General features: G+C 47.8%; 1 protein-coding gene across 5 annotated transcripts in view; it reads left to right on the forward strand.

Moving 5' to 3' along the window:
* arhgap21a (Rho GTPase activating protein 21a) overlaps positions 1 to 12,195 on the forward strand; it is a 67,001-nt gene that overhangs the window by 22,501 nt on the left and 32,305 nt on the right. For 2 of the 5 annotated variants that reach the window (XM_079292558.1, XM_079292559.1), the window contains exon 1: positions 9,908 to 10,410. The exons of 2 other annotated variants lie outside the window; for them this stretch is intronic. In XM_079292558.1, coding sequence (XP_079148684.1) covers positions 10,111 to 10,410 — 300 coding nt within the window. In that variant the 5' untranslated portion in view covers positions 9,908 to 10,110. Of the gene's footprint in view, positions 1 to 9,907; positions 10,411 to 11,774; positions 11,900 to 12,195 lie in introns of those variants that run through there. One more of the 5 variants, XM_079292560.1, reaches the window with a different exon arrangement.

Here is a 12,195-nt window from a genome sequence, read left to right on the forward strand (position 1 = left end):
TTAGACTGGAAAGGTGTTAAAGTAATGCGCTGTGGATTAAGCTAACCCTCTGCTGCTATCTATCTCTTTCTCTTAGCCGGCTGTTTAATCGTGACTTGTTGCCGTGTCGGCAACCCTGCTGCCCTCCTGGCCACTTCAAAGACGACCCACGGACGATAAATACGATACGAACAACGTGTTTCATCGCTCCAACTACTTTGTTTATCCCGACTATCATTTTCTTTATCTTGGCCTGGGGGGTCAAACAGGTTAAAGCTCTTTACTCTGGTGTCATATTACTTTTTATAGGAGGATACCTTTATAGCTGGAGAGATGTTTGATGTCCACGATAGACCTGATGAAGTGTCTTGTGCTGACGCTTAATCAGTTGCTCCAGCTCTGCCCCACCACCAGCACCACCGCCTTCTCATTGATATGAGATGTGTAAAAGACAATGAATCATGATTCTGAGAGACCGTTATTTCACATTCAAGTTTGGGCCTCCAAAGTGTGTTTGTGTTTGATAGTAGCTCTTTGCTTCGGGGACATATTGTGTTCATTTGTTGTGCATTGCATGTTTATTATGCATGTGTGCTTGATTTTTAATGGCCGCTTAAAGGCAACTTTTCCTGCAAAAATAATTCATAACCGTGTATAATTTCAAATATTTGACTTTGGTGCCTGCAGCAGTTAAATCTTTTAGGATGCTGATACAAGACGTTTTGTTTCCAGCGCTGCTGAGACAATAATTCATAAAATAAACATCTTGGGATCCAGTTGTGCAGCCGTACGAGATGTTTCTCTGCTGACCCTGTGTTCGTCTCCAGCTGCTTTCCTGCCAAGTGTCTGTGTGATTGACACATGCTGTTCAGACTTGTTTGCACATTACACCCCTCTGACTCTACTTCTCTCTTGATTTATTCCCTCAGTAAACATTGTAAACATGAGTTGATGGTCTCAATCTCTAGTTTCAAGTCTTCAATACAGCATGATGTTCATTTCGCAAATTATTTCGTAAAACACGGACAGACAAACGCTCACTCACTCACACAGGGTTCTGATTTGTCATCTTCGGGGTCTCAGCCCCCCCCCCCCCCTGGAAAAAACCCACGGGAGGAACACATTCCAGTGACTCATGGCTGAGCTGCTCCACGCTGCAGGGCTCAACGGTCTTCTTTTCTTCAGCTCATCTGGCCCAGGCCCTCGTTACATAACTGGGTTTGGTTGGACAGACTCCCCGCTAACGGGAGATGCTGCTCGGGTAAACGGTCGGCACTAAAAAGAATGCTTGATATTTGTGTGTCTGGCTACTTGTTAACAGCAGGCGGCCCGTGAGCTATTCTCCACCGAGTGACGTTAGCGCTCAGCTAAAAGACCACATTCTTCTCCCCTCGGCTAATACAGGACGTTACTGTTCGGCCACACCTGCCCCGCCCTGCATATGAACCCCATGTCTGTCTGAACGTCTGCAGCAGGTCACGTGAACTCCGTTGAACCCCGCCCTGGACGGCAGCCCAGGCTGACGTTAGCAGCAGCTACGCACCGTCCAAAAGCATTTAAAAACTGAAACCACTCAGCATCTCTTGGGGGCATCTCTTGAATCATCTGTGTTCCTTTATTTCCCCCCCGACTCCAAGGCCTTATCTCACTCACCAGGCCCGGCGGCCCTTTATTTATGAACACATAGCTTTCATATTCTTCTCCGTTTCCCGTGAAAATTGACACACAATGCTTGCTTTCGTAGGAAAATGCACAAAAAGTAAAGGGGTAACTCTTCGAACCGTTAGTCGAGGATACGTTGAGTCCAGACTCTGCACCGACTTCACTGGGAAGTACCAGCTGGCATTAGAAAGCAGCTCAGACGAGATGTAAAAGACGTTCTCTGATCACAGTCGTGCTGATCCACAGAATCACTCGGGCCATAAATCAGACCTGCATCCTCTCTGAGCTGCAGGAACGCCTTCTCCCTGCTGCAGCACTAAAGACCGACCCGTCAAGTAATTCAACTGTGTGACGCTGTCTCACTGTTCTGGTCGTGTTTTCTTAGGTCGTGACATTTTAGTTTTTCACTTGCCACAACTGATGAGTAGAGCTGCAGCTAAATATTATCTCGGTTCTTGAAATATCTCTAGATTTTTCTACCATACAACGGCTCGTGTTCTTTACGTCCAGGCACCATTGCATTGTGGTCCATTTGATGAGACGCAGCATGATGTCACTAAGTGAGGTTCTGGGCGTGTACGTCAGCGGCTTAATTGATGAACTGGAAGGTCTGATGAAGTGCAGCAAAGGGCGTCTGCAGAAGGGGGGGGGGTGAGAAGACGCACCCATTGGCAGGAAAGTGAAGGATGTAGGGAAGTGGAGAGAGGAGGGCAGATCCACAGGACTGTGTCTGCTCCTCTCAGGCCGTATAGATAGGAAGTCACCAGAGTGTTTTACACGGACCAGCATTCCTCTCACGACGGGCATCCACGATGACTCAGTGCACGTTGTCTTGAATTCTTCCTCTCATTCTCTTCTATTATTTTTTCTCTCCTCCCTCACACTCCTTCTCCCGCTTGGATCATAATAGCGGTGTAATTTACAGCGCTTGGTCAGCTCGGGGCTGTGTGTGTGTGTGTGTGTGTGTGTGCGTGCATGCATGCGCAAAGGGCGTGTCCCACAGTCCTCATCAGTGTTGGCTCTGGTGCAGACCGCCTCTCTGCATTACCAAAACCAGACCTGCCTCACACTGAGTCTCTTACAGTCCTTTACAAAAGCGCTGATTAAAATGTCTTTCAGTGTACGTGCATGCGTTTTTACCTTTTTATGTGGGCAGAATATAAGCAGCGTATCCATAAAAGCACCAAAACCCTGAGGTGTCCAGAAGAGAAATGGAAGATCAGAAAACAATAAAAAACCAAAAGCGATGCCTTGAATTTGCTCTTTTTCGCCGACTCAATAAATTCAATTTATAAGGATATAAAACAGGGTAATGCAGCAAATCCTCGCACTTGAGAAGCTGGAATCAGCAAATATTAGAATTTTAGCTTCAAAAATTGCATAAACATTACTCATGAAAAATAGTTTTTCATAAGTTCTTTCGTCAATTCACTAAGCAACTCTGAGAAAACATGAAAAAGTGGCATTAGCCTGAGAAGTGGGGACACAGCCGCGTGTGTGTGTGTGTGTGTGTGTGTGTGTGTGTGTGTGTGTGTGTGTGTGTGTGTGTGTGTGTGTGTGTGTGTGTGTGTGTGTGTCACCCTCCTGTCATGTGTGACCGGTTTCCACAGAAGTAATCAGGATCAAGAGAACAGCAGCTGCTGCTTCGGCTGCAGAGCTCAGCAGCAGCAGCACATGTTGGAGAAGCTGCAGGTGAGTGAGGTAAACACGGGATCTCCAGACGTGGCGGTAGTTCATATCAAGATGAATGTTTCATGTTCCATCACGCTGCAAGGTGTATTTTTAGAGTCTGGGAGCGTCTCTCCAGTCGCTTTATAAATGTTAAATGTCAGTTGTGAATATTTCACGAGGAGAGGTGACTTTGTTATTTCCTCGTTGGATTCAGTCAAAAGGTGTTTTCGCACTTCGTCTGTTGGACGCATGAGGATGATTAATCTGTCGATTCGTTTTCAATTCATTGAATAATTGTTTATATGTGTTATAAACTGAGAAAAGCGGTTCAACTTTTTGAAATCAAAAAGCTGCAGACTTTTGAATCAGATTCCCACAAATATTAGCTCAATCCTTTCTACATGGTGTTGTATGTTATTATGTGTTATCTAAATATGCTTTGGTACCAGGCTAAATGCTGTAGATTCAATTGAAATATTCTCGCATGTAAAACAGCGTCACAATATCACCGTCATCTCCTCTCAGCGTTGAAAGGGTCTAATCGCAGCAGAGGGCCTCACTCAGTGTGCGCTTCACTTGTTTTCAGACCATGACTTAGGCTCATAATCACGATCATTTTGGGCTTTTGGTTCCAGACAGCCTGGACTACTTTATCTCCTTTCTAATGAATCAACACCTGAATGAATGAGGCTTCATTCTGATGCATGTGTGTAGTAGTCGGCCATGCGTCCCTCCTCCACCATTCAACCTCCAGCAGGCCAACCTCAAACCTCAGCCGAGGGAATTCCAAGATCCACTTACACCGCTGCTATATGGGCTCTTTTACGAGTCACGCGTCGGCTAACGGCAGAGTCACGCTTTCTCAAAGGAGCCCTTTCAGACGCCAGCGACTTGGTTTACATTCGGGGCGGACAGGTTGGTCCATACGTCCCGCGCTGCTGTTTGAGCAGCCCTCGCGTCTTGAATCAGGTGTCTGTCTGCGCGTCTCACCCTCTGATTGATGGTGTCTGTGTGGAGTTTTCCCAGACGTGGGCGGTGAAGCGGTGTTGGATTGGTTCTGGTCTTGTGCAGGGTGAATCCTGCTTTACCTCCGGGGCCACTTTAGCACATAAAGCCCCGTGTCTGGCGGGGTTGAACTTCACCCATTGGTACGTAAAGACTGCTGTCCAATCCCTGGTCCCTCACGCAACACCTGCAACTGCAGTTCAGACCCGGTATCATCAGATTCAGACCGTGTGAATGAAATGGGAGTTCTCATTTGTTTATTTGAGCTCTTAATAAAAGGTAAATACAAGCGCCGACACCATGTCTTCAGTAGATATCTATACATTTCATTGTGGCTATTCTCAATATTTAACATCAGACATCGGTGTGTCAGATATTGCATGTCGACCCACTGATGTCGACCTCAGACACGAGCTGATCTGACGTGACCGTGGCGTTCTGACAGCAGCACCGCCGCGTCTTCATTCGCGCCTCCCGGCGATGTGAGGGGCTCTTCCTCGTGTCACCATGTGGTGATCTCCCCGAGGGGCAACCGTCCGAGCCACGAGGAGAGATGTAATCATCAAATAATGACAGGGAGAGGTTTTTTTTGTTTCATTTATTATTATTATTCGAGAAGGGTTTGACATGGGGTGGGGTTTTTCGGCCTGTCGTCACGAACATATTTTTTTTTCCCGCTGTCTGCGAGCAGCTGCTGGGGAGTGAATGAGCGGACCACTGAATGCCTGATTGGCAGAGGCGTTTGTGTGGAAGTGTCGAGGGACCTCCGGAGACAATTGTCCAGATCGAGCCCCCCCCCACCCCTCCCGGCTCTGGCCTTTTGTCCTCCCTGTTAGTTTTTGTGGGTGAGTTTCCAACCGACAACCTCTCCTCTCTGCAGCCACCGCTCCGTCTTGAAGGAAATGTTGTATTCTTGTTTCTCCTGGACGCGTTTCGTCTCTGCTCTCCACAGATGGTCTCCACAGCAAACCGTGACTTTTGATCGTTGTTTTTGCCAGTGGAAGAGGAGCGATACACTGGCTCATATATATATACACATATATATATATATATATGCTGGGTTTTATGAGGACTTTAACGGTGGCTTTGACATTTCTCGGAAACATGATCTTTTACTTCCGTTAGATGGGGAAAACAGTAGTTCCTCCTTTGGAACTACAATGTAAATGTGTGTGTGTAGTCGGAGCCATTCTAGCTGCTACACCTTTGCCGTACATTATATGACTTAACATTATCTATTTTCTGCATTTAGAAGCAGGATATGTTGCTGCCAAAACAGTATTTTCTACTTTGATAGACCAAAAAACGAAAATGAGTCGACTAAGAGGGGACAGCCCTAAAACCTATTGCTTGAAGCAGACTGTTTAGAATATTCACTCTGAGTATCTTTGTCCTCCTTTACTGTCTCAGTGTCTTCCCTTCCCTCCAGGAAAGAAATGTTTACACCCAGAACACCCCTCCCCCCCTTCCTCGTAGTGTATTGGCACCTGATAATGCATTCAAATTACATTGTGGGACCTCATATGCAGTACCTGCCTCCTCCACTCAGACTGAGACCCTTATCTGAGCCTGAAACCAGATCAAGCTGCTCCAGTATCGGCCTGATCAGCCTGCCGCCTCCCCATGGCAGCTGATTGTGGGGTTCGTATCCCCCCCCCCCCCCCGAGGGCCATATGAAGAAGGACATTATGGGTGCGCGGCGGTGTGGGCGCACAGTGGAAGCAGTCTGTTCCCTCGCCCTCATTAGCCAGCCCTTTGTTACAGTAAGCCTTACCTCGCTGAGCCCAGATGCAGCATGTCCAGATTAGATCTCACACCCGCCAGGAGTCCTGAAAAGCCACCCTGAATCGAGCCTAATCCTCCTGCAAGACTTTCTCTTCTCGCTCTCTGCACCACACACACACACACAGATACTAACACACACACACACACACAGATATATAAAGTTAGTCACACACGAGAACCAATCAGAGGCTTCAAAATGACTTATTGTAGTTTTTAGAGCCCAGTGGGTGGCTTGTGTCTTTAATCCGAGTCCAGAGATCCCGTCAGCTGCTGACCGACCACGGGCCCCTTTCTCCCCCTTTGTTACACAAATCAGAGCTGCAGATAATCATCGAATAAGTCCTGGACTCCACCATTTGAGGGGATTCAAATGAAACAACCTGGTTTCCATTGTGTTGTGTTCTCCAGAAACGTAAACATCTGAAACAAGTTTTACTTCTCAGGGAACACAACTTTGGCTGTTAGGTTTGAGGATTTATTCCTCTGCTCAGTTTTGGCGTACTGCTTTCAGTGTAAATATAAAAGACAGAACAGCATCATATTTCGCTCCTTCAGCTTTTACACACACTGGACTTGTCTGCCGCGGTGTTTCAGCACACCGCTAATGTAATTTCAGCTTCAATAACGCCACACCAGTCTGTGGGAAAAGCTCGTCGATTTCTCCGCCCTCGTCTTTATTTCACCACAGCCGCAGTCTGGATGTTGTCTTTGGCCCCGCGTGTCATGTTGCGTGAAGCCGCGGGGCCATCTCAAGTCGGTCTTATGAGCTGGCCGGCTCCGGTGTTATTTTTAGATTTCATGGGATGGATGGCGTTGTTTACAATTTACACCTCCGTGTGATCTCATTGGTGTCTTCAAAGCCTTTTCCTAGCTGCTGTTAAAGAGCTGTGTCTTTCTGAGTCTGTTCTGTTGTGTGTTTTGAACATGGCCGTCAACCCGTTAACCTGTTGCCGCTGTTGTCTGTTTCATATGGAAGTAAACTGTTGGAAACTCAATTCAGCGTCTTCACTGACTCATTCAGGTTCACACAGATCAACGGTATGATATGATGTGTCGGCGAAGACGTCTCTGCAGTACGACTATTTCATTTGAAACAGTATTTTGACACATATTTCACCTTTGACAAATATTCACCTCCTGCCATTTGAAGATTGCATCAGGCCGTATTGCGATCTTGATAAAATATGTAATAATTGTGCATCCATGCCCTCTCTCTCTCTCTCTCACACACACACACACACACACACACACCATTCAATCGTCGCGCTAATCAGGGATGAGATAAGCACTTCTGTATGAGTTGAAATAGCTTGAGCCTGATTTGTGAGTAACTTTACGGTAGACCAGTGATTGGTCATAAGAGCTGGATATAAGTGGCTATTTCCTCAGATGGCCTCGTGTTCAGGCTCTGATGAATATGGCCGTGACACGCCTCTGTCAACGAAGTCCTTGGGTTGTTTGCAGCAGTTAACTAATTTGCTTATGTCTACGGATGCAATGCACCAGAGATGACCTGGATTATCCCTAAAGCTGTGTCATTGAAACACGATGCAGACGAGTAGCACACAGAGAACATCTGAATCCAGAATCTTTCACTTTGCCGTAGAAAAGCATCCGCAACTCTTAACAAGCAGCTCCTCTGCACCGTGCTCTGGCCTTCGTGGCGCCTTCAGGACACACTGATCAACAAGAAGCGCCCGGCGAGGACACCCCATCAGTCCAGTGGCCGACATTGCTGTGGTGTGGTTCGTTGCCACGGCAACAGCACAATATTTCGGGGCGGCGTGTCTCGTTTTTATGTCCGCATGGCACCAAAATCCACTTCCTAGCCAACAGCAATTCCACTGAGGGAATCGCTCTTTTTTTTTTTTTTTTTTTTTTCTCATCATGTGCTTTAGATTTACAGGAATTCAGAGACGTATATATGATGTGGGCTGAAACCCTATAACAGTGTGCCAGAGGAGGTGAGAGGCATTGTTTGGCTGCAGATCGTGCCTCTAATGGGGACGTGGCTTCTACATATGCAGTAAGGCCATTGTTGTGAGACTTAATCCTTTGTTTTGGCTTCCACGAGTCAAGTGTCTCAGCCGGCCCGCGTTCAGGCGACGTCTATTTCTGCCGTCCTTTCCATCCGGAACACCGCACGCAATGTTGAGCTGAGTGAATGTAGTAACAAGATGCTCACGACGAAACGCTGAGACGGAACATTCCTCCGCTGGGTTCCTCATGTTGTTTTCATCGTCTCGGTACGGCCAATGTTCCCTCAGAATCACAATAAGCCGGTGTTTACGTCTTCCGCCGTTTCAGCGACTCTACGAACCGCAGCGGCTGCAGACGGACGCGCTGTAGCCGGGCTGGAAGTGAGCCAGTGAACTCACAATTATGGGGACAATCTGTGCCACTAATAACTCACCCTGGAGACATGATGAGGTCAGAGACCCACACTGCATGACTCGTTTCAGATAAAGTGTGGAACACACAAACTATAAACACTCCTCAAGTTGATCTGAAAGATCCACATCCCCATAAAAACACCCCTGAAAACAAACACGGAGAACCTCAAGTGAGGTGGGAGCATGCTGGGAGGTGAAAAACTATGACACAATAACAACGATAACGGAGAAAATTGTCCCGCCCTAACCGATGCAACAAAGGAGATGTCAATCAAGCGGTCTGTCATCAGGCAGCAGAGGTGGAGACGCCTGTGTCGGTTCATCAACAAGCTACTTTATAGTTGTAAACTTTATCTGAATTCAGTCGAAAAATCACATTGAAATGTCTTTTTTGTTCATCTAGTGACTAAAATCCTATAAATCTAATTGATTATTGGGGAGTTATGCAAAGCACCAAATCCTGCTAAACCCGATATTCATTCCACAACATGCATTGTGTCACACTTTGTTTTGTTACCAGTCACACAAAGGAAAGGTCCCTGAAATAATCTCTGAAAATCTTAAACTGTATTCCAACACCTGTCATTTTATTTGGCACGTTTCTTAATTAAACTCGACTGTTACACCGTAAAGAAAACCGGTTAAAAGCCTAACCAGGGCGAGGGCTGCAACTACGCTCCTAACTCTATAGATTACATCTGTTGCGCTGCTTATTCTGACGTAACCGCGTTCATCCATATGGACCCTGTTAAATAAACAAATAAACAAATATTCGTGACCGCGTGTTGATGCAACTCCTGGTCGTCTCCCTGACCACACAGCCTGCCGCCCAGGCGTCGGCCCTTTGTAGTTGCCAGATGAGCTGCAGGCATGCAAGGGTGGGTGGGCTCGGCTGTGGATCTTTGTGCCTTATAGTTTTCACAGGACCCACATGCTTCCTTATCTGTATTAGCCCCACTTGACTCCCTCCGCAGGCTGTGAAAACAATCCCAGTTATTCCTGCCCCCCCCCCCGACAGATAGACACCATGTCCCGCTTGTGTTTCCGACTATAAAAACGTTTTTGAATATTCCTCATATTTAACATACCTTTTGACTGTGTGTCTCATCGCCTCCTTTTTTTTCCCGTTCTTATGATTTATTGATCAGCCTCGACACGGAAGTCTGTTGGCGGACGCATTACAGCTAAAACTTTTAGAGGTGGCCAGCGGAAGAGCTGCGTTAGAGAGATGGAGGAGACAGGAAAGGGAGAGAATTCACTTCAGGCCGCCTGGTGTGTGTGTGTGTGTGTGTGTGTGTGTGTGTGCGCATACTTGGGAGAGAGCTTTGTGTGGTGAGTGGGTGGGTGCTCAGTCAGTCGGCTCTCTGCAGTGCACTCAGCCGCTGTGCTCTCCTCTCGGCTGAGTGGAAACATCATGCGTCTGTGGGACGCCCCGTTTCCCCCCAAACTGAGACCAGAATAGACAGTCGGAGACGGACCGCGGGAGGAAGAGGGCGCACAATGGACTCATCCAGAACCTCGGAGTAGACGACGTGGAAAAGGAGGAACCGGATTTTTGAGGATAGTTTTCATCTATTCTGCCATTTGATCGCACCACCTCAAACCTGGCTATGCCATGCTGGCTCAGAGGAACGGGCTACCACCGGGCTGTAAGCCGGTTCCCCTGAAGGATCGGGACGTGGACGTCGGCGCCGAAGGCTGCTGCGCCCTCACTCCGTCCCCGTCGTCTGGAGGGTGTCCCTGGGCTCGGCTGGCCGGGGTGGACGGCTGCCTGTCGGAGCCGTACTGTCTTTGGTTCCAGCTTCTGGCCAGAGCGCACTGGGGGGAGGTGGAACTGGGCCTCACCAGTCCGAACCGCAGCGTGTCCTGGGCTCGGCTCAGAGAAGCCTCCAGGAAGAACTGTGTCCGCTCTCGGGTAAGGACGCTTTTGCATGACAGAGATGGAGAGCATCCTCGTGAATTTGGCATTTTACGGAGTCAAGTTCTGCTCCGGTTTTTGCAGGCTTTTAGGAATTTCCCTGACTCGCTGAAAATATGTGTTGAGGTGATATCAGTGTCTGGCAGAGATGTATAAGGTTACATAGGAAGCATTGGAGAGGTGAGGGGCGGCTACACTCTGTTGTGCTGTCTGAGGAATTTAGTGTGCGTCATCCTGCTCTCCAGCGGTAAGGCTAGTCCTGTTTCACTGACCGATATCTTCTGTAATGTGAGCGTGTCTGTGTCAGCGTGTGTTTGGGTTTAAGGTTTCATTTATTGTTGGACCCTTTTTGGAGTTTCAGAGTGACACTTTGCCGTAAGCTGTCAGAGGGAGACGATGTTTATTTTCCAGCTTTGCTTATTTTAGAATTTCTTCTTCTGCCATTACTTAGCGAGGACTGAAGTCTCCTCCTTCGTGGAGGCGACTGAAGGCATATTTTCCGACTGTATGGTGGACAAGTGTGACCAATGTTAAAGTCTGTGGTCGGAGAGGGAGAGAAGTTTGGAAAGAAAAGGCGAGAGGGAGTGAAAGAGGTAGATCTGTGAGGTCAGACGTCCCAGGGGTGACTCACGCGCTTAAAAAAACAAAACAAAACAAAGAGAAATAGTGAGGAGGAAAGCTGAGTCCACAAGTAACGCCATTCAAATCCACCCCTCTCATATACATAAAGAAGCAGGAGTGGGCATGCAAATGCACCGTCCCGCAGGCCACGGCACCATATGGCAGCACGCAGATCAAACCCTCGGTGTGCACATGATGGAGACTGTTCTGATGAACAGACTGCATGCATAATGAAGTCATATTTATCAGGTTAACTGTGGGAGCGTGCTTGGAGCAGATTTACAGTATCGTGGCTGTAGTTTCCCTCCACACTGTGCCATGCTGCTGCTTCTTGTACCGTATAAAGAGATGGTGTGTGTGTGTGTGGCATTTCAGCCAAATAGCTTAGCGGTTGCATAATACGACGTTACATTTTCAGCATGGAATCAAAACAAACAGCAGAGTCGGGCTGTCGTTGCTCTCCTCTCTGTAACACTGCGGGCCGTGGCTTGCTTCCAGCTCTGCACCGCTGGGTATTGGTGGTGATTTCACCAGTCACACAATTAAGCCCACACCCATCCCACTCCCCGGAGGCCTCTACATCTGCTGCTCCCAGACCGGCGGAGGAGAGGTGTGGACAGAGAAGCCTAGAGGGAGAACGTCTTTGTTTTGGATCCACACCGGAGATGTGTTTTGGTAGGAGGAGAGCCTGCGGAGGGATCCGGGTTGAGGCTGAGACTCTTGGCAGGCTCCCGGAGCCACGATGGCAGCGTTAGCGAGAACCGCAAACGCACGCCCCGCGGTGCAGCGGTGCAGCTCCATCGCTACGTCGACGATAGATGTGACAGAGGTCTCGCCGCTCAGACAGCTCGCAGCAGCGGGAGAGGTCCGAGTGTTTCTCAGTGGTGACGTTGTGATTAAGAGTTATTGCATATTTCCTGCTGTGTGGTTCTGGAAGTTATAAATCTGGGTTGTTATGTTCTTGACTAGGCTTTAGAAATAAAGAATCAGAAAGGAGTTGAAGTCCTGGATAGATTATTCTCAGATTGGTATTGTTGTTCTGTACGTTGGGCTATTGCAACACAAAAAATGTGTTTGTAGGGCGGCAACTATCGATCATTTTAACTGTCATTTATGTTCTTTATTGATTAATTAAAGATGCTAAACTCCAAATTCAGAGCA

This window comes from Melanostigma gelatinosum, assembly GCF_949748355.1.
Source record: "Melanostigma gelatinosum genome assembly, chromosome: 20".
Lineage (NCBI taxonomy): Eukaryota > Metazoa > Chordata > Actinopteri > Perciformes > Zoarcidae > Melanostigma > Melanostigma gelatinosum.